Source organism: Xiphophorus couchianus, chromosome 20 (genome assembly GCF_001444195.1).
Source record: "Xiphophorus couchianus chromosome 20, X_couchianus-1.0, whole genome shotgun sequence".
NCBI classification, from domain to species: domain Eukaryota; kingdom Metazoa; phylum Chordata; class Actinopteri; order Cyprinodontiformes; family Poeciliidae; genus Xiphophorus; species Xiphophorus couchianus.
This window is the reverse complement of record NC_040247.1, coordinates 13,945,931-13,968,760: the sequence shown is the minus strand read 5'-3', so window position 1 is coordinate 13,968,760 and position 22,830 is coordinate 13,945,931. Positions and strand designations below refer to the sequence as shown.

The following is a 22,830-nucleotide window of genomic DNA, read 5'->3' as shown; positions in this document are numbered from 1 at the left end:
TAGATACTGTTCGGGTCAATTTGACCTGGCAGTCAAGTTGAAGAGCAAAAAAAGATTTAAAAATGTCCAATTCTGTATGTTTCCTTGCAACTATGACCATATTTCACCACACACATACATGCAAACCCCGAAACACACAAGCCCACTTTCTCACTACTCTCTTTACTTCACTAGGAAACTGTGAGAAAGCAGGTGTTCATACAACTTTTGACGGGAACCTTTTCTGGTCCCGTGGACAAACTCCACCCACACTGAGTGGACACTCAGCAGAAGTGGGGGGAAACATAAATACTCTCTGCATCATTTATCTTGATTTTAATCAGCGGGCCAGTTTGACCCTGAACAGTATGTGTGTCCCAAGTTCAATTATAAAGATCAACCATTGAAAAAAAAAAGTGTAATATAAAAAGATCAATTTCAAGAAAATTGTTTTTTTGTTTGCAGGTTTTTTTCAGTGGACATAAAAAAAGTAAATTCCATTTTTTTATGTCCAAATGAGTAAATGAGTAGGTTGTGGTCATTGATCCTTAATTTCTGAGAAATAAAAAAAACATCTTTGCACAAATATTGATTGAAATGGTTAGCATTGGAGTTAATAATTAAATACAAAAATAAATGTTTGGAGGAATTTTTTGGTTTCTGGCACTATTGCATGGTTAAACACTCCCCAGGTCAAACTGACCCACGGACATAACATTATTGCTGTACCTCATAAACGATCTCTACCAAGAGTGCAATTGTTGCCCACTGTCTTTTTTTTAATTATTGAATCATAAACACTGACCCTGACTAAGGCAACAGAGGCCTGTAATGCTTTATATTAGTCAGAGAAGTCCAAAACACAGCCTCCAGACTGAAATTGAAGAATGTTACACATTCAAGCTGAAGCAGGCACACTTACAAAGGAAAATCTTTGAAACAACACAAATTATTAATCTTTTAATAATCATGCCTTCTGCTCTCCTTCTGATTTCATATTAAATAAGACCACAAATGTCCAGTGACGGTTCTAAAAAGCACCCAAAGGTTCACTCAATCTTGCATTTGATTAATCTATTAAACTTGGATAAATAAAGTAAATGATTTTTCTATAGTAAGTGAGATCCAAATCCATTTGTTGCTGAGACTAGACAAGAAAACATGGAATCAAATGAACCTCTGACAAAACAAAACATGGCAAGCTGTATGGTTTTTGTATAAAAGGCAAACTTACAAAACCCTCTTTTGTTTATGGCCTGAAATGATTTACAAATATCTTTCCTCCAAAATGACTCCATATCTTGTTTTACTAAAATATTGCATGTGTAGTTTATTGTTAAACAGGTTAAAACATAATTTTTTTAAATAAAACAAACTCGTATTTGGTGGCCCACAAGCACTTTTGATTAGAATATTTTTTCCCATGTGACATAAAAATGCTATTGAGATTCTGGATTTTTTATGACCATGTGGATGACTTGTCAATTGGTCAGGGATGCTTTTGGAGACATGCTAACAGGCTTCATGTTGTCAGACCGGTTCCATTTAAGACGATTTATTGATTCTACAGGTTCAGAAATAATCAACCCTAAAGCCTGAATTGTGCTTTACAAAAGCACAACTCAGTTTGATTGCTCCCGTCTCATGATTTAACAAGGGGAAGTGATCATTTAATCAACTTGATTCATTCAGGTTGGTTTTGGATAGCTTTCTTGAATCTTGAATGAAATCATTGTTTGAAAACTACCTTTGTGTTTCCACTGGATGTCTCTAATGAACTATTAGCATTTGTGTATTCATTTGAAAAGAAATACTTTTTCAGAGCATTATATTCCAACTATAGTATTTAAAAACACTTGTAAAGATAAACAGAACCTAAATGATATAAAATCCAAGTGTTTAGGTTAAATTACACTAAAACTATACTTTACAAGCAAATCAAAGCATATAAACACAACCACGTTTAAATTAAAAAGCATGCCATTTTATTTTCTAACACATTGAGGTGAAGTCGTTTGTGGCTCTACGAAGGTAGGCCCAGCTTACATGCTGCTTTGTTCAGAGGAGAGAGAGAGAGAGACGCTGCACAAGGCACTTTAATTTCTGCCACTCTCTCAGCAGCACAGAAGACATCATCAGGCTATACACCGAGGCCAACATGAACCACACGAGCCTCTACAGCTTTACTTTTGGTACATTCAGACTCTAAATAGAATCATATATTCATACACACATCCCACATTGGTAAAAATCATACTAGCAAGATATTTGTAGAGATCTGCTCAAATTGAATGCAAAGAATGCAGAATTTTCTAAAAGAAAAAGACGTGCACTGATCCAAGCGAAGAGTGACAGTCATCGAGGACATTCACAGGAACAGAGCATGATAGAAATGAGGTCCAAATCAGCCACATGCTGGCATAATACCCGCCTGTGAAGAACATTTCCCATTGTGTGAGGTCTGGTGGACCAAATAAACACCTTTCTCTGAGGGTGTGCATTATTATACCCACTATCGGTAGCTATCCCCTGGATAATGCTTGCGAGAGAAAAGGTAACTGAAAAATCTGTCTCCTTTTTCTCTGTAAATTACAGTTTAACCTGACGTATTATGTTAATTTCCTTCTTTAAACCTCGAATCAGAAGTTTAAGTAGTGCATTATGAGTTTGTGAAAGAATCACTGGGGTAAAAAAGGTAAGAAGCAAGCATAACAGGGCAGTACATAAAGTGAAAATGCAGCTGTACATCATTGCGCGGTAGTGAGAGTGTGACATGACAGCAACATGGCAAATACAGAAGAGAAAATAAATGCAGTATTCAGCTCCTGCGAGACTTTGAGTGCTGGATGAGCCATTGAAGTGTGATATCTGCAATTGAGAGAAAGACACAGGCTCAGTTTTAGAAGCAAGAATTTGTGTTTTACTGTATACATATATATATATATATATATATATATATATAAAAAACATAGTTCAAATATGCCATTTTAGAGCTAGACAGCCTAAATATCTGGAAAGTATGGAAGACCGATAAATTACAACTGGCATTTTAATTGTTTTTTTTAACTCTGATGCAATAAGAGCCTTCAGCACCACAACTCTAAAACAGAAACACATTTCAGACAAGGTGGAACCTTAGAGCACTGCATCTCACTGAGAACTGCTTATTTCCTGATAACAAAATGCCTCTTTAATTTAATATACTGACTGGATTTGTGCCCCTTGCTGAGAACGCATAAACAGATGGAGTGAGCACTCCTGCATTCACTCCGTACACAGGAAAAATTGGTACACTTCACGGAACCAAGTGAACAGATGAAGAAGAATATCTCTTCTTTCCAACCGAACATTGAGGGACGAAGACAACAGAGGTCACACCGCCAGAGTCAGCAGCCTGACGATCAAGGAGATTACAAGCATTCTTTGTAAGCATCAAGTTTCTCTGGTTAGAAAATGTATTGTTTTTACTGGGTTACTTTTTTAAGTGTCCTCTATCAATAAAAATACTTCCGTTATTTCAAGTTAAATCAATTACTATTTTCTCCAAACATTCCCACTTTATGTTTACCCCTGATAATTAGCTACAGCAGCAACTCTTTTTTCCGCAATGCCTGAGCCAAATGAATAATAGCATATCAATAATTTGACTTCCCTTTCATTCACTACAACAGTAGCATGAGCTTAAAGTGACTTTTTAAGGATAATAAATACATGCTTGAAAAACTAACTGCTTTAGCGAATAAGAATCTAGACCAGGAGTCTTTAAATCCAGTTTCCTGCAACTTCCTAGTCCAACACACCTGAATAAAATGGCTGAATTACCTCCACAGAAAGCAGTCTAGTTCTTCAGCATCATTTTAATGACCACATTATTTGATTAAGGAGTGCTGAAGACACATCTAAGGCCCTATAAACATGAGACGAACACAGTATGTTTTTTCAAACAATTAAGAAAAACGTGCATCCACACTGCAATGTGTAGCACCGAAGAAAATAATGTAGTTGATATTCTGGACCAATTGGTGGCGCTCTAACACTGCTAGAGAAACACAAAAAACACAGTGTTTGTGAAAGTGAGCCACATGGGGGATCAAGAGAGATGGAGCTTCAGCGTCATCATTTAATAGAAAAAAAAAAAAAAAAAGTGGCAGCTCGCAGGAACACATGAAACCAGCATTCTGAAAATTATCCACTCTGGAATCCGGTTTCAAAAATGATCATTTCTGGTCTTCCAAGATGCCAAATCTGTGTTGACGTACAGCCTAAACGACAAAAACATTTTGCAGATCCACCTAAAATCATGTCCATGTGGATGGGGCCAGAAGGACACCAGGCTTCAAGGCCTGGATTTGAACTCCTCTGGTCTAGACTGTGTCCTCAACGCACAATACTGTGGAACAGTTAAAGCTTGACAAAAAAAAAAGGTAATGGACTATATGTATGAAAATTATACTTTCAGCTGCTGCATCATCACTGTAAATTTAAATACTGGTCAGAACTGCAGCACACATGTCATCTACCAGTCTGCTACCGAAGTTTAATAGGGTTTCTACAAATTTTAATAAGTTAAATTAAAGACTTTTGCATTCCACTGTTACATCAATTTGAGGCTCATATCATTTACAAAAAACAACAACTTTGCTTTTATAAACAACTAATATGTAATTCTTAATACCACAACAAAACCTTTTGAGTATAAATGCTTAATAAAACTACAAAAACACTGTTGAAGAAGCAGAATCCTCCTACAGGTGAAAGAGTGAGTGTCACAGCATCAAATTACTAAATCCAGCACCACAACACATTTATCAAACGAATTTCGCACTAACAAAATTTTAAAAAATATATAAAAAGGTTTACAGAAGAAGTGACGGGAATATTAAGGAACTAAATTTAATTGAAGACCTATATATCAAATTGTTTTATGAATTTTTAATATTCTTCAGAAATCCAAATTTTAACTTCAACTACAGGTGGAAATAAAACAGTGCAGTCTAAATGCCTGTAAGCACAATGCTTCAATAGAACAACACTAAGAAAATTAAGTGCAACTTGCCAATGTTGTCTTTCTCTTTGCAGGAAATGGAGTAGCAGCATATCTCTCTGTCCTGAATAGCTGCAAGGTTCCTGTAAATGGAAACAAGGGTGTGAACATATATGACAACACATCCTCTCCCCAGTTTATTCGTTGTCTGGGAGATGCAGGCATATTTTGAACTTGAAACTAGATGGAGCTAGTAATGCACAAAGGATAACAGCTGCAGTTTAAAAGAACTGTGGATGAGGAACTTAGGCAAGACCTGTCAGCAGGACAAAAATGTTTGAAATGTTGCAGGACTTAAAAAAAAAAAACAATCATAATTGGGCAAAGTATTAAACACAGTTAAACCGCTCTAATCTGCAGGTTTTCAGATGAATCAATTTCAGACTTTTGCACGTTTTTTTGTATTACTCATACCCACATTTTCTCAATGAGCTGCTTTTCATCTAAAGCGTTGGGGAGATCCCTTTTGTTGCCAAGAACCAAAACCTAAACAGAGAAAGGAGAAAAACAACATTACTACTGCAGAGTGAAACTGCAGGGATTAATCTAAATAAAGCCACAACGTTTTCCGTAACTGGTATGGAAATTACACATATCTGCAGAACTGTTTACAGGGAGACACTTACAGGAATTCCTTGCAACTGAGGTTTGTCTAATAAGTTATGAAGCTCATTCCTGGAGGCCTCCACCTTTTCTCGATCTGCAGCGTCAACCATGTACCTTCAGTTTCGTACGTATGAAAAAAAACTGCTTTAGTCATCATTAGCAAGAAAGTAACACATTTGTGTCACTCAAGCTGTCCCTAATTTAAATAAAACCAGAGAAACGGTTTGGGTACTCACACAATAGCATTAACTCCCCGACAGTATCTCTCCCACATGCTCCTGAACCTGGGCTGCCCTCCTATGTCCCAGATCTGCAGAAAGAACAGCAAAGTCACTGGATATTCACTACTTCATTTGGGGGGAAAAAACTGTAGTTTTTCCACAAAATATTAAAAAGAAAATTTGAAGTGAAGTGATTATTAACAATAGATAAAATAAAGCTGAACCTTGATGGTGACGTTTCCTTTAGTGACTTTCCTCATGTTGAAGCCGACTGTAGGGATCATGTCTTCACTGAAATGACCAGACTGGAAAAACACAAAGGTGAAATTAATTCTTTATGCTTCTTCCTTCATTCCCTGTTTCTGCATGCTACGCATCTTCACACATATTTATTGATAATGGGGGTTTGTGAGCTTTCCTATCAAATGAAATGAGAAAATCAAAAGCTATGAGAACCACAACTTTAGTGGAGTGATAAAAAAAAAAGAAAACACATTAGCGTCAGCATCCCAATAAATGTGAAATTTTAAAGCTAATTTAAGTACTTTACATCATAAATGGGAACCAATTTCAGAAATATTTATTGCACACACACAAATATATTTCAAGGTTTTATTTTACTTAACTTGTCTGACTATGGCTTACAGATAATGAAAACCCAAAGTTTATTTTCTCAGAGAAGTTGAATATTACAAACCAAAGAAAAATAAAGGATTTCTAATACCCCTTACCAAAAATACACTCATGTTTTCTCAGTATCCTTTGCAAAAATTACTGCATGAATGCACAATGCCATAAAGGTAACCAGCCTGTGGCTCTGCTGAGGTGGTAAAGAAGAACGGGTTGCTTTGCTGTATTCCCATTTGCTCACGCAAGCATTATTTTTCTTTCAACTCTCTTTTTGTATACCTGGATATAACATCAGCTTCTTTAGCAATGACATTTTGTGGCTTACCCTCTTTCTGAAGAGTGTAGCTTTTCTCATGATTATGTAGGTCAAAGCATTTCCACATTAAAAATGATTTTTTATGAACTTATGCCGCATTGTGATTTTCAGAGAAACTGAATTTTTGGTTTTATTAATTGTAAACCATAAGTATCAAATGTACACAAAGTAAACCACTGAAATGCATCACTATGTATGCAAAGAAATATGTATGAATTTCACTTGTTAATTTAAATAACTTAAATAAACTTGAAGAAAGTCTAATTTATGGGGATGCACCGGTAGCAACGATTTCACCTGGAAATTTTGTAAGTTTACTACCACAAAATAAAAAAGGAGTTAAGTGCAAATATATACAAATGCAACTTCTAGAAACTAGGAAATGACTCTTTACAAATGACAAGTCATATGGGTAACATAACATATGACTCGTCTTAAAATAAACTCAAACTATAATTTGGATAAGGGACAGTAGCATTTGTTTTTGAAATTACATAAGCTAATATAAGTTTCTGAAGATAACTTTCCCTGCAGAGAAGGGACAGCTAATAAACTGTTGTAGGAAGATGAAACTTTTTGCAATCTAATGCAACATGTGTCAATATTTCCTCTTGAAAAACAAATGAAGACGTGAGAACAGAAAACGTTCCCCTGAATTCCTGCATTTATAAACTGAAGGCGCAAACAACTGAGTGTGAGCTACTTTATGTTAAAAAATGTTTTATTCTCCTTAAACTTTGATTTCTTTGTAAAGTAAGAGTGCATGTACAACTCTGATGCACATAGTTCAGAGCACATGACTTCCCGGAGTCACCTGATGAAGCCAAGTGGTTCCGCAGTCTTATGACTGAGAGGAGAAGAAGCCACCACCACCACAGCCATTCATGAAATCAAAACTATGCGTCACTGGCTACATGGGCTGTTTTTTTTTAGCCTTTACACATAAAGGAGGAAACAGAGTCATGCTCAACCGCCAAACAAATTTCCCTTCTAGCAACCGGTAGAGTACAATACAAACTGCAAAGTTATTTAAGCGTAGATAGTAAAATAATCAATTTGCACATCTTTGGTGATCATTTATGTTTCTTAAGATAGTGGTGATGATTGCAGCGTTAGGCAACAAGCATTCTTGGTTCCTTATTTTGAAGAGTTTTCTGTGTATCTGAGGTCTACAATAACCTATTTTCAGTTGCAAGTAATTGACAGTGTTAATCTGACCAACAAATGGCTAAAATGACTGAATACATTACAACACCAGCTCCTCAAGTTTGTTTTTAAATGTTATATTTGTTTCTAAAACTTCAGAACAAAGACTAAAAAAATGTTAAATGGCCACTATTTGGTATTTTCTACAGAAAAACAAGAATTAGTCATTAGTCAGAAAAACCCCAAAGAAATCATAATGGTGTCTCTCACTTGGTGCACACAACCCAACAGCGGCCTAATAAACGTTTTAATTGCAGAGCTGAGCCCAAAGTGCAACAGCTCTGCAGCCTTTAAGGAATCTAGAACTAATGTTTGTTAAAATATAATCAGAAAAAAATGACTTAATTGGGTAACATTAACATTAGCATGTTGCTACAGACCCCAAACTCTTATTCTAAAGCTCATCATGCTTACATTGGCTGTCATACAAGTAGAACCTCACAAGCTGCTAAAAGAATGCTAGCCAACAGTAGATAACACAGTTAGTGACATCATTCAAAATAAAACATCTACACTCTTAAAATGACAGATTATGTTGATGCAATGTTTAAACATTTATCTCCCCATCAGCGCTACAAAGTGCTATTTGCAAAAACCAAAACCACACAAGAAAAAAAACTTCTTCCCCTATGCCTACGGTGACTCAGAAGGGTCAACAAAATGCAAAATTCACAACACAACAACAAAAGCCACAACAGAAGTCACTCTAAGTTGGTATAATTTCCTTTTAAGCATATCTTCTGTTTTGGCATTCATTGTTACATTGTGAGTTTTGCACTTTGTTGACCCTTCATGGCATCCATACAGGCTGCCTCATAGAGCTTGATTAGTCAGCTCCTCTGCTGTGAACAAAATAAGCATATTTGACCCACCACTACCTGCTTTCCTTTTATTCTTGTTCTTTGCACACAAAAAACTGGTTGAACATACACACCATTTCTTTTATCCCTCATTTTATTTCTTCTAATATTTATACTGAATGTCTATGCACTGAGTATGAACAACAAATGTCAAATTCCTTGTTTATGCACTCATTCCTGGACAATAAAGCCGAATCTAATAATTTGCAAGCCAATTTCATATTAGCTAACAGCATGCTGGCTAGTATAATGAGTTGTCTTGCTGTGGATTTACTAAGAGAGTGATTTAACTTCCTAATTATATCAACAGTGCTAACAAGAAGTTAAAACTACAAGACAAGACGGAGGTGTGGACTTTGCATGTTGGTTATGAAGGCTTAGCACTTACTGATAATGAGCAAAAGCAGAAAGCTTCTGATAGTATCTAACACGTCATGCCATCTTTTGGCTTCCTCATCTAAATTTTATATAGCCTAACTGTTTTGCTTTTTTTCTACTAGGGGAAGCAATTCTAAAATCGTTAAGTGATAAGGGGTAAACGAATTGAATATCGAGATAACGCAGTGAACATACTTTACTAACCACTCTCTCTTTGAGTGAGAGAGTGGTTAGTAAATGTGCAATGACGCTCTACATAAAAATCCTTTTCATTGTGTAAAGTAAGATTCAATTGCTCTGCAGACAGAACTGATGGAGAAGTAAACGAGGAAACGTTTGAGGGGAAAAAAAGCCAAATATATGTGCGCATGCAATTAACAGTGGCCAATTCATCTAACATGCATGTTTTTAGAACCTGGAATCTATAAAGACAAAAATACCCTAACCGGGATTTCAACCCAATATCTTAAGGCAAAGTTTAGGGCCTTTACAACGAGGCAACAGTGCAAAGCAACAAGGTACTGATGAGCTGCTCAAGAAACATCTAAAAAAGTAGCACTCAGAAGAATGCAACACTAAAGTGACCCAGAACAAGGAACAGTTGCAACTGGATATTACGCTAATGATTCATTGTCCTCTGAAATCAAATTGCTAGTATTGAAATCAAACAATCCGTGTACCAAATCCGATTTCAAAAACCAGTGGGATTTGCCTTTTCATATGATCAGGGATCAGGTAAAAGCTAGGGATGCAAGATATATTTGTATCAACAAATGATTTTAGTCATTTTTTGACTTATCAGTAGTATAAGACATATCAGTATTGGTCTTATAAGTAAAACAGAACGGATGTTATAAAATTCAGCTTTGTAGTTATTTTAAATTTTATTGACCAGGTAGGAAAACAGAGATATTAGTAACAATTTTCAGCCATAACAACAATATTAATATTGGCCATCCGGCCAAACTTTCATATTTGTGCTTCCCTACAGTAAAACTGTACTTATCTGCATTTATTTACTTTGAAACACAGCAGAAACCCATTCACAAAACTATAGTGAAATTTAATAGGCACAAATGAGCAGTTTTCCTTTTGAAAAAACTTCAGTTTTTTCTTTACTGAAGCCATCAATAAGTTTAATTTGCAAGGCTGCCATCTTGAATTTAGAGGTAGGGTTTGATGAGAAATCTCAGTTTCTCACCTGGAATGTCAAAAAGAGGACAATTATTTTTTTCTTCCTCCAAATTAAACATCTGTGCAGAAACGGAGCATACAACCAAATACCAGGTTCCAAACAAGCATGCAGCTCCATACATAGAACCGTGTGTTTGTGCTTCTTTGGTTTCTAAATTATACGAAAACAAACTGAAAGAGTGGTTACCCTTATACTAGTTTTAAAATATAGGTCTGCATGAAGATACAAGAAAATCTGTTTTGGGTGGGGTTCCTTTTTTTTCACCGAGTTGGCAAATGTGATAAAACGTTAGAGCGTCCCTGGATTAGACAACATTAGCTGCCACAATAGCTGCAACCAGTATTTGAGAAATCTCTGCAAAAGTTGCATAAGAGAGGCTTTCTCAAACATGCAAAAGAAAACTGTAACAGAAGTATTTCAAAAATATTTCCATTTGTTTTGGTCCTGTTAATAACTAAAGATTTCTGTGCAAGATAGGAAGTTAAACTCAATCAATATAGGCATAACAAAGAAACGACGAGCTGTTATGTTGTTGTTTTTACAGAATTCCGCATATTCATCCGATTAATAGAGGCTCATGAAACTGTGAGATTTATTTGATTCACCGTCTCATGGTGTGAATGGCAACCACACGTCGCTCTTGTCGACTTGTTACAACAGTAACACTTACTCTAGAAGTCTTCACATGACTGTGGGATCCATCCTGTTTGTGTGCAATTCTTGCAACACCCGACATGTTTTTGTCAACTTCCTGGTGATAGAAAATGTCTAAACAGCTCTGTGAATTTCCCACAGCTCGAAGGTGACAAAAACCACAAACGACTGGGAAGAGAGGTTAGCATGCACAGTAATAACAGAGTTAACAAGAGCCGAAAAGCTGCAAACTAGTTAGCAGGCGTGTTGACAAAACACCAACAGCGTGGCTACCGCAGGTGTGTTTTTACTGATTTCGCACAGGCAACGGAGTGACGGCTGTAAAGCCAAAAAACACCGAGTTTCAGTTAGTCCCTGCCCAATCTGGGTGACTATCATCTCATTAAAAAGGCTAAACGTGTTAGCATTAACCTAGCAAAAGTAGCTAGCCGCTAGTAGTAATAGCCGCTGAGGACTTACAGCGATCACGTTTACAAATGTTGTTTTTCCAGAGTACTGCAGGCCGACCAGTGTCAGCTCCATCTCTTCCTTCCAAAACAGGGACCTGAACCAGTCCAAAAGCCGATTTATTAGCGCCAGCATCTTGATGTCGCCGATCACGCTCCCCTGTGGTGGTTTTCTTTCTCTCCCTCCCTGTCAGATGTGGCGTTTTCCAGCAGCAACAGAGGGAACTGGGACACACCATAGACAGGCAGTGATCATATGATCAGTCGGTCAACACTGTTCAACAGCACCCCTACTGGTAGATAGAGGAATTACATTTACTTTCTTCTTGAGCTTCTTCTTCTTCGTCGTCTTCTTGATGTTGTTCTTCTTCTTAAGGTGCTTCGTGGCTGTTGGAAGACCAACTATATAGGTGCATTACCGCCACCAAGTGGACTGGAGTGTGGACAGAAAATTAACAGAAAAAATGTATTCTTTCTAGAAAATTTGTTTTTCAAAAATCACATGGCTTGATCTTTTATTTTGCGTATATTCATTCCAAAACGATTTTCAGCTATATGCTTAATTTATGATTTTTTTTCACTGCTTCTTTGAGATGTTTCATTATGTGAATGTTTTCCTGTAATTTTACGTGCTTAAAGCTGCAATGTGTAACTTTTGTATATTTGTTAAACTACAGTATGTCGTGATAGTATGGTATGAGACAAATAATCTGTGAAAAAATAGAGCTCCCCCGCCTTATTCCAGGGCTCCCAGTTTTAGAAACAACCAATCAGAACCAGGAGGCGGGTCTTTGTGCTGTCAGTCACAATCTTATGTGGTGTTGCTCATCCCCTTCTCACTACTGCCTTTGTTTTCTGCTACCGCTACAACTACTCTAAGTCAGCAGAGCCAGTCATGAATGTTCAGACTAATTATAGCCATAGATAACAATATCAGTGGCTATATCAACAATGCATGAGGTTGGGTGACAGCGTAAAGACCCTCCTCCTGACTCTGATTTGTTGTTTTGTTTTGTTTTTTTCAGAGAAGATCTCTTGAGGGAAGGATCAAAAGTGATGAGAACTAATAAATATATGAATAATTACATAAATAAATACTCTTATATCCATGGATATTTGTGAAGTTTAGAAACATATACTAATGTCCAATTCTGAATTTTTCAGAATAAAGGAAGTAAACTTGGCACAAATACTATGATTTTCAATATTTATTTAAGAAACACAAAAAGTACACTTCATAACGCTGGAAAAAATATACAAAGAAAACAGTCCCATTTCAATTGTTTTAAAGGCATACAGACATTGGGAAGTCTATAATTTCAAGTATGATGAGCCTTGAAATTATAATTTCCCTTACATCCAGCTGATGAATACAGAGAAAATATGACAAAACACAAATAAATTACAGTTAATTCATACATTTCAGTGTATTTTTCACCATTTATAACTATTAACTAAATTAAATAAGAGATTTGATGATCCTGCTATTTGGAATTAACTTGCACATATATTGTTGTTTCCCATTTAAGTCTTCCAAAACATTTGTCATCATATAATATTACATCATAAGAAAAAATGTGATTTAAAAATCATTAAAACATAAGTTTAAGCAATTTCTTGTAACATAAGAACTGAACATAAGAACTGGTTCTGGGACCAGTAGCAGTTCTGATTATATTAATTTTACACCTGAGGTATCTAAAAGCTCATGTAAGTTTTTTAAATGCTTTAACGAACATACAATAATTTAATATAAATAACCAAGCTCCTTTGTTTCTTCAGCAAAACATCAAAGACTTGTAATCAACATAACACTTAAATACAGTTGGGGTTGATAAACGTTTAAACAACAACATTTCATTTATGTTTGACACATAAATTGATATGTTCTAGTAGGACTGGTCAAAAAATATGTTTAGGTTGGAAAAAAACATGCCTTTTCCCTTTAGCTACAGATAACTTCTAATAATTACAAAATTAAACACAGGACAAAAACCTAGAGATTGGAGCAGTGCTCCACTTTCCTATGCAACAACCATAAACACACAGCCAGAGTTGCAATGTAAAAGTTTTATATCAAAGCAAATTTATGTGTCAGAATTGCCTAGTCAAAGTACTGACCAACTGAGAATAGGTCAGGAATACGAATCTAAGGCAAGACTTAAAAACTGATCTTCACAGTCTCTGGATGTGAGAAATTGGTAGACACAGACCCCAAAGGCTTTGGTTTTACAAAGTACTAAATTAGGAGGATGAAATATAAATGATCACCAGACTTTTCAGAGTTTTGTTTGTCTCTAAATTCTGTCCTAGTTCGTCTGTCACACAGAAGGTGGCTGCATTAACCGGAAAAAATGCAAAATATTCAATGTGGTGTGTACACTAATACATACGTGTTCCAGTGGTAGTCATTGCTTATCAAACGAACAAGTTGTTTCTTTATGAAAAAGTGGTTAGTCCAAAAGACTCAAACTGCAACAGTCCTTGAATTCCTCCTGGATGATGAGCTTGAGTCCGCTCTCCTCCTTTGAAAGGTGGAAGTCACTGGTTTTGGACGAGACCGCCTGGACTGAAATCTCACCTGAGGCAGAGACATCATTTAGTGACAGAATACTAGAAAAATATTTACAGTGTTGGTTCGTCTAAGAGTGGTACTCCTTCTGTCACCCCTAAACCAATCATAATGGAGAAAATCCACTAAAATCTTCAGCCAGATAAAATGCAGTGCCCTACTAGGTATGAAAAATAATCTCCCTATTCCCAGCAGCAAGTAAGGGATATTAACTCTCTATTGACAGTGTGTCCAAAAACTCAATAAAAACTTATTAATTTCACCTGTCACATTAGTTATATTTTACACACCCCTTTCTAATGTTACCTTTGGGAACTGCCCTAAATGCCCATAAATAAAACATTTTTAAAAACACTGTAGTTCAAATCTTACACACAGCATGCCATATATTCAGCAGATGAAATGTTTTTAATATGTATGAAGTTGAATTCAGGTTTCAGTTACAGGATTTTATCCATCCATCCTTTAAGTCCAGGAGAGATACCCAGACATCCCTTTTCACCGGGGCTGTGTTAGTTCATTCTGGGGGAACCCAAGGTGTTCCAATGCCAAAAGGGACAAAGTCCCTCCAGCATGTTTTTGCCCCAGGGGTTTCTTCTGTCTGAGAAATGCCTGGAAAGCCTCCAAATGGAGGCAGACTCCTTATCTTCCTTATCCTTAGCTTACCAAGCATCCAAATAAGAGATCTTATCAACTTATTTTTAACTCTGAGCCTTATAGAAAAAAGTCACTACAGCCACTTGTGTTTTAGGGCTATCTTAAATGAATACTGACAGCTATTCAACACGATGAAGCCTTTTCTTTCTCTACCCTGTAACTTTATGCATTTTTCAGTCACATTGTCATTTCATAAATTACTGCCTTGTTGTGTCATCATACATTATTCTACCCTTGCAGACAAAAACAACTAATTTATGTTTGATGAAAATCTGTCCTGCAGAGTTAAAATGATATCTTAAACTTGTTTACTTGCAACATTGTTCCTCTGCTTCCTTCTCAGGTTCTTCGAGCAGGTGTAAAACATAAACAGAAAGAGGGCCAGGGAGAGAAAAACAAAGCCAATGCTCATGATCCAGTGAGCATTGACATAGTCTCTGCCATCTCCTTGTGGATCTGGAAAAAAGTAAAGTAATAGTTAGCTTCTAAGACTGACAATTCATCATATACTCATCCATCCGTCAGTCAGTCAGTCAGGGAGTCATCTGTTTTTCCAGGGTTGGGACATGGAAATAGCAGCTTAAGTAGAGAGGCCCAGACTTCCCTCAACAACCCCCGTCACCCTCCACGTCTCATCCTGCATCTACTCCTGTTAGAATATGCCAGGAACATCTCGCCAGGGAGATGTCCGGGAGACACCCTAACCAAATGCCTGAGCCACCTCAACTGGATCCTCTCGATGTGCTCCTTCTGGATGACCAAACTTCTCATCCTATGTATAAAGGAGAGCCCAGAAACCCTGTGGAGAAAACTAATTTCAGCCACTTGTATATGCAATCTCATTCTTTCGATCATTACCCAAAGCTTGTGATCTATGATCACAAGCTTTGGGTAAATGAGGGTAAATCATAGATGGCTGGTAAATCAAGAGCTATGCCTTTTGGCTCAACTCTCTCTTCACCACAACAGACCAGTACAGCGCTTGTATCGTTGCAGACATAGCACCCATCCACCTGTCGACCTCCCTCTCCATTTTTTCCTTGTTTGAAGAAAAAATCCTGAGAAACTTGAACTCCTCCACTTGGGGCAGGACCTCATCCCCCACCCATGGAAGGTATTCTACCCATTTCCCACTTAAGACCATACTCTTGGATTTGGAGGTACTGATCCTCATCACCGACTGCTTCACACTGAGCTGTAAACTGCTCCAGCAAAAACTGGAGATGATGGTTTGATGAAGCCAACAGGACAACATCATCTGCAAAGAGCAGAGACACCATCCTGAGGCCAACAAAACATATGCCCTCAACACTTTGGCTGCGAAAAGAAAACATGTCCAGAATTGTGACAGAGAACAACTTTGACAGAGTCCAACTCTCACCAAAAATGAGCCTGACTTACTGGTAGCAAAGCGGACCAAGCTGTGGCACTGGTCATACAGGGATCTAGCAGTCTATATCAAAGGGCCTGCTAACCTATACTCCTGCAGTGACCCGAGCAGGACTCCCCACCTTCTCCAAATCCACAAAGAACTTGTAGATTGGTTCGGTGAACTCCCATGTATCTTCCAGGACCCTTCTGAGGGTGTAGAGCTGGTTCAGTCTTCCACAGTCAGGGCAAAAATCACACTGTTCCTTTTGAATCTGAGGTTCAACTATCCAGATAACCCTCTCCAGAAACCCTGAATAGATCTTATCAAGGAGGTTTAGGAGAGCGTTCATCCTGTAGTTGGAAGACACTCTGCGACTCTTCTTTTTAAATATGGGAACTGCCACCCTGGTCTGCCAATCTAGGGGCACTACCCCCAATGTTCACACGATATTGTAGAGTCATGTCGATGAACACAGCACCACAACATCCAGAGTCTTGAGGAACTCTTGGGGAATCTCATTCACCCTACCAATTTTGTAACATACTGTATGGGAAACTACAGCCAAAATATTGTAATGGAAGTATTCACATGTTAACATACCAATACAAACAGCGTCGTGAGTTTTGTTTCCTGGAATCTTTTCAACAAGTCCCTTTGCACCGCATCTGTAAATCATACAATATGTTACCGATAGTCTAAACTTTTTTATTGCTCTACATAGTTTTTCTCATTTTTTTCCTTTTTCTCAAATACAATTATTATTTGTTGGTGGCTTGTTGAGTGACATTGATTGTTGCCACTATAAAATGCATGAGAAGAAAAAGAATGGGAAGAAATGGGTACAGTTCCTTGAAAATATATTTGAATTGGGATTCACAGTTGTATTGAAGTTTTAGCTTTGACAAGGCTATCATAGCAAATTCATATGCTTTGATCTAAACCATTCCATTGTTGCTTTGACTGCATATTTTTTCTCCATCTTTGCATCAACTCTGACCAGCTTCCCTGCTGAAGAAAGCAATCCAGCAGCACTGTTCAGAGTTATGTGCAATGTTAGAGTTTTCCTCAGTCACTTTGGCACATTTCTTAGATCCGAATTGAAATTCTCAAAGCTGCTTGTCCAGTCTTTGTGCCCACATATAAGGAGAATTTAGATAAATCAATCAAGCTCAAAGTCTCAATGTTTTGGACTGTGAGAGGAAGCCAGAGTACCTGAGGAGAACTCATGCATGCGCAGAAAGACCCTGGGCCATGATTTGAACCCTGGACCTTCTTGCTGCAAGGCAACAATGCTGCCTCCTATATCTATGCATTTTTATCTAAATCTGTCCAAAACTGGTACATTGCTCCCAGGAGAATCCTTACTTTCTCCAACCAAGGTAAAGCATTAGATCAACAAATGATCAACCAGTTTTCTGAAATCAGGTGTAGGAATACTGCACTGTAATTCCTACAGCAATGCATGGATAGTTTTCCTTAAAAAGATTGTCCTATGTTCCCATTTCTATCTTTTTTCTTTTCTTTGAGCTCTGCAGCTCTGAGCTCTCTGTTGCCTTTTCCGTTTAGCGAAGACATGGTCTATCAACAAATTATTGTACAAATATTAAGCGTAAATTTGAATCTTATTATTAATCTTCAACAATTACATTTTAAAATAATTGTCACCAAAAGTATTGCAACAGTTTACATCAAACTATCCCTCCAGAGTACTCTCTTATATTGACATTGTGACTAAACAATTTAACTGTCTAACCTGTTAAATTGTCATTCTGACAGCACCAACATGTTTATTGACACAGATATTTGCCTTTGAGAAGTAAACTAAGGATTTTGAGCAAGAGACATTTTATGGTGTTGTGATATTTTGTATGGTTCAAGTAATGTACCAAAGCGACTGAGAAAAAAAAAAAGTATATTGTTTTCAAACCCATGGCATTTTTTGCAGGTGTTCACTTTTTGTCTCATCTTACCACAGCACATATTGCAACATCTTTGGTTTTTCCCTACATTGCTTGTGACAAACCACAGGTGGGATCTCTTGTGGCTTTCTTTTAATGTTGACTTTAGAATACCATAGAATAGCTACCTTATTTTCTCAACAGGGAAATTTTGCTTACCGTAGGAAAGCATGACACAGTCAAAAAACAAGTAAGACTCATTAACATATGGTCTTAACTCACCATTAAGACCATATGTACATAGATTCTTCCACCTGTTTTGCAGATCTCTGGACTTGCTCTTGCTTTAAACTTCTCAACAACTTTATCCTCAGTCTGTTAGCACTGTTAGTTGGTCTTCATCATGCTGTTAGTTAAGTAATGTCCTTTACCAAACCTATTAGACCTTGACAGATAGTTGTATATACACTGAAAAAATTACACACTGGTGCTATCCTTACTTTGTACTATTTTGGTCAACTCCAGAAGGAATCAGTTCCACTGGATTTTATTTAGGGCTATTAGAAAGGGGGAGAATAAACACAAGAATGTGTTACATATTTTTATCTGTGAGACATATTGAAGACCATGTGTCATTTTATTTTCATTTGGCATGAAAACCCTACTTTTGTTTGACACAAACTTGGTGATCTAAGAAAAGTTTGTGCATTTTCTGTATTTTTAGTAAATGTTAGAGCTCAGAAAAAGTATTTAATTAGCTCAAAATTGCACCAATTTCTTTATCATGAAAAATAAAGGATTAAAGATCAATTTCTTTTAAAAAGGAAATTTAAATACTTGCTGTTACTTGCTTCTATGTACATTTACGGTTTCAGTAGTAAATTCCCTACAAATTTACATAGGTTCTTTTTCTGTGACTTTATAAATGTATTGCAACCTACAGCAATGGTAGAAATGATTTTTTAAAAAAGTCTTACGGTGTCCATGGCATGCAGGTGTCGTCTTTTGCATCAAAGAAATTATTTCCAGGGCATTTAAATTCACATTTATAAGAATAGCTTCCATTCCCCAAATCTATAGATAGATAGATAGATAGATAGATAGATAGATAGATAGATAGATAGATAGATAGATAGATAGATAGATAGATAGATAGATAGAGAGAGAGAGAGAGAGAGAGAGAGAGAGACAGACAGACAGACAGACACAGATTAATCATTTCCTTTTGCGTAGATGTGGCAAACTTCTAATTCCCACACTCATGTGAGGGATGAGGAGTAAATTCTTCATCTTTCTAAAATAATGGCATTTCATTTTTCACCAAAAGTGAATTTGGCAAAACAATCACCACCTCCCCGTCACACAAAAAAAGTGAAAAATCACTTTTGGCAAAACAATAACTTAGACGATTATTTTAAGAAGGTGACAATATGTAAATAGCTCTAGCCTAGTCGATGACACACAAATATCCCATGTCACCAAATAATACATTTCTGATATGTCTGAATATGTCCACTCTCACCTATCTTCTTTGGCTCCTCTCCTGCGCTGCACTTGTTTTCCTCACAAAGTGAGCATGACTTGTCAGAACACAGGAAGCCAGGTCGGCACTGACAGCTTCCCTTTGTGGTTTTGGTACAGTTCTCGGCAAACCCTGCAGACAAACAAGAATTCCAACTATTTTTTTTTTATTTGCCTTGAGCCACTAAGTTAGGTGAATTGCTATCATACATGCAAAGTGTTACCTTGCTGGCATGAAGGACATTCCTTACAGCTGCCAAAGGCATGGATGTGGTCTGCATAAGTCCCTTCCGGACAGACTCTGCAGTCAGTCTCCCGAGTTTCAGAGCAAAAGTCCTTCATATGAGTTCCTTCCAATCAAACAACACATTTGTGTCAACTCCAAAAGTATTCGTACTTAATACTCAGTATACTTTACAAATGTTATTATTAGATCTAACAACACAAAACACCTGCGCAAAACTCTGCATTACTTTTACATGGTTTATGTATGGCTTTAAAATGTAAAAATTTAAGCACTTACCAGGCTCACACATTTTGCAGCACCGTCCATCTTTTTCATAGTGATAATTTCCACAATTTACCTTCTGTGCTGTAGTCCAAGAGCTCAGTGAAAACACTATTAGAAGTGCTCTGGAGAAGCTGAGATGAATCATTTTAGTCAGAGCTGCGTTTGTGTGTGTGGGATTTTATATTGGCTTTCTGTGTGACGTCACTGTCTCTTAACAAGAGGTGGTGTTAGACTACAGGAAATGAAAGACCACTCATGAGTAGGCAACGACTGAAACGCAAAACATTCAACAATACAGGATGAATCAAATATTTTTCATTGCAAATGTGTTCATCTTAATTTTTTATAAATTCACTACAAATCTGTGCTTCAATATAACTTAAAGTGTCCTCATTAGTTGTGGAGTTTGTGTATTAAAACACCATTTAAAATCTGTTGTAAGAATCCTAATTTTTAAAGTAATGTCACACATACATTTACTGGTCACTTTATTAGGTACACTTTTTCAACAATTCAATATCTTAGCATCTCAGCTAGTCAATTCATGCCAGCTAATCGATGCTCTACGGCATGTAGATGTGGTGAAGATAACTTGCGGCTGAGTGTCAGAAAGGAGATTGAAGTGACTTTGGATGAATGGCTGGTGTGAGTATCAGAAACTGTTAACAAGAAGATCAAAGAAGGATCTGAAAGACAGAGTGAAAAAAATGACTTGTTAATATCAGATGTAAGAGGAGAATTAGCTGAGTACAGTGTGATACAAAGTCTTGGAATCGCATTGCTGGACAACGGACACATCTAACCTGAGCTACAATTATCAAAAGTGGACGATAAAAAATTGCAAAAATGTTGCCTGGTCTAATGAGTCTTGCTTTCAGCTGCAATATTTAGATAGTAGGATCAGTTTGCTGTAAATGGACCCATTCTACGTAGTATCAATGGTTGAGTGTGCCGTTGGTGTAAGGGTGTGAGAATTTTTTATTTATTTTTTTGCCCACTTTAGGTCTCTTAGCACCAACGGAAAGGACACAACCCACTTGAGTACTGCTTTTAATCATTCCCTTCATAAATAAATCACACTATATCAGTCTTTTGATGGCTACTTCAAGCAGGATTATGCACTATGTCACAAAGCTCAAATATTTTCAATCTGGTTTCTCGACAATGACAATACGTTCACAGTACAGAAACGTCCACAGTCACCAGAACTCACTCCAATTGGCACTGAGCTGATGTGGTGGAATAGTAGATCATCTGACAAACCTGCAGCAACTCTTTGATGATATTGTCAATATGGATCAAAATCTCTTCCAACTGTTGCCTACAATCGGATTCAACATGAATCTTAATGAAGAATTCGAGAAGTTCTGGAAGTGGCCAGTGAGTGAAGTCGACCCTCTAAAAATCAAAACACTACAACCAGTTTTCTATTTTTTTAACTTATTTAACTGTGCCAAATTTACCCTTACAACAAACCAACTTCTACATTTCGCAACCATCACCCACATAAGTTTGAGAAATCAAAGGAGGGTATAGTTAACAGAAAGAGTGTCATTGTTTATAGCTATTGTACTCATACTACTATTACTAATAATGCTTCCTGTGTCTGATCTTCATTGTGTTCATTGTATATTCCTCAGGTAAACTATCTGTCAAACTGGATGAAAATTCTTCACAATCTATCAAAAGTGGCTTAATCAGGATGTGTTTACTAAAGTCAGCAAATTATTCTTAAACTGGACCTATTGTGAAAAAAAATATTTTTTGCACATTTTTTACGTTTCCATTTTGGTCTCTACTCCTTCCAAAAACAGTCCAAGTTCTTTAAAATCCATCTCAGTTGTTTTCTAGTAATAAGTCAATGTTTTTTTGTAGTCTGGAAAATTAACCGTTTCAAAAACTTCCACGTTATTAAGTCACAACCACAAGGCACTACCAGTTACCTAGTAACGCTAGCTGAGCCCCCCGCTCCTCACCACAAAACCCAAGCAGGAACTCGGGCATGTTTGTCAACTGATTTCACCACTCCTATGCTGTACAATGGCTGCTGAAAAAGACAAGCGTTTTGTTCTGACTCGGGGTCACTTTACAATTCCACATCTGTTACCAATCAAACAAGCAGCAACTTATTTTGATTTACAGAGACAAGAGGCACTAACACAGCTCATTCTAAAAGCTCAAATGAGCAGAACTGAGCAAAGTGAAATCTCATTATCTGAGAATAATTTTGTGCAAAACAATGTAATGAATATGTTTGTGTAGCCCATAAACAAATCCTAACTTGTTCAAGGAGGCATGAAAGTAGGAAATTAACCTAAATTATTTTCATTGATCTCTGCTGTTTACTACTTTTTTTCTTTTGTACCTCCTATAACATTAGATGATGTTTATTATGAGGAAACGCGCTTTATTGAATGGTTTAAAACTTTATATTTTATTGAAATCCAGCCATGGTTGTTCAGAATTTATTTTCATCCTGCAAGTTTTTATTAAAAAGTGAATGTCCCTCCCTGCAACCTTTTTCTTTATTTGATGTCCTCTTTGTTTGTGACTGATTTATCCAAAATAACAAACAATCAGGAGTATTTTTCAGTGTTTTACAATGTGTTACAACACTAGACCTATGGAATTTTGTCAGATAAACAAAATTTCTGAAGCACAATTACTGTACATGGCTTACAAACATGTTTATTTTATGCAATTTATTTTGAAGAATGATAAGGTTCGATTCCAACAAACATATTATTTGGCACGCAATGAGTGG

General features: G+C 36.8%; 2 protein-coding genes across 2 annotated transcripts; both read right to left on the bottom strand.

Moving 5' to 3' along the window:
- Positions 1-1,941: 1,941 nt before the first annotated feature.
- arl8ba (ADP-ribosylation factor-like 8Ba) lies at positions 1,942-11,807 on the bottom strand. The gene is made up of 7 exons (XM_028003429.1): positions 11,549-11,807; positions 6,075-6,155; positions 5,866-5,939; positions 5,650-5,743; positions 5,442-5,509; positions 5,036-5,106; positions 1,942-2,847 (listed from the first exon to the last, which is right to left on the bottom strand). Exons 1-7 carry the CDS (start codon positions 11,669-11,671, stop codon positions 2,798-2,800), a joined length of 561 nt encoding a protein of 186 aa, XP_027859230.1. The 5' UTR covers positions 11,672-11,807; the 3' UTR covers positions 1,942-2,797.
- Positions 11,808-12,728: 921 nt separating this feature from the next.
- On the bottom strand, positions 12,729-20,221 carry tnfrsf18 (tumor necrosis factor receptor superfamily, member 18). The gene is made up of 7 exons (XM_028001708.1): positions 20,079-20,221; positions 19,780-19,905; positions 19,557-19,688; positions 19,012-19,108; positions 16,737-16,801; positions 15,077-15,220; positions 12,729-14,116 (listed from the first exon to the last, which is right to left on the bottom strand). Exons 1-7 carry the CDS (start codon positions 20,209-20,211, stop codon positions 13,989-13,991), a joined length of 825 nt encoding a protein of 274 aa, XP_027857509.1. The 5' UTR covers positions 20,212-20,221; the 3' UTR covers positions 12,729-13,988.
- Positions 20,222-22,830: the final 2,609 nt, after the last annotated feature.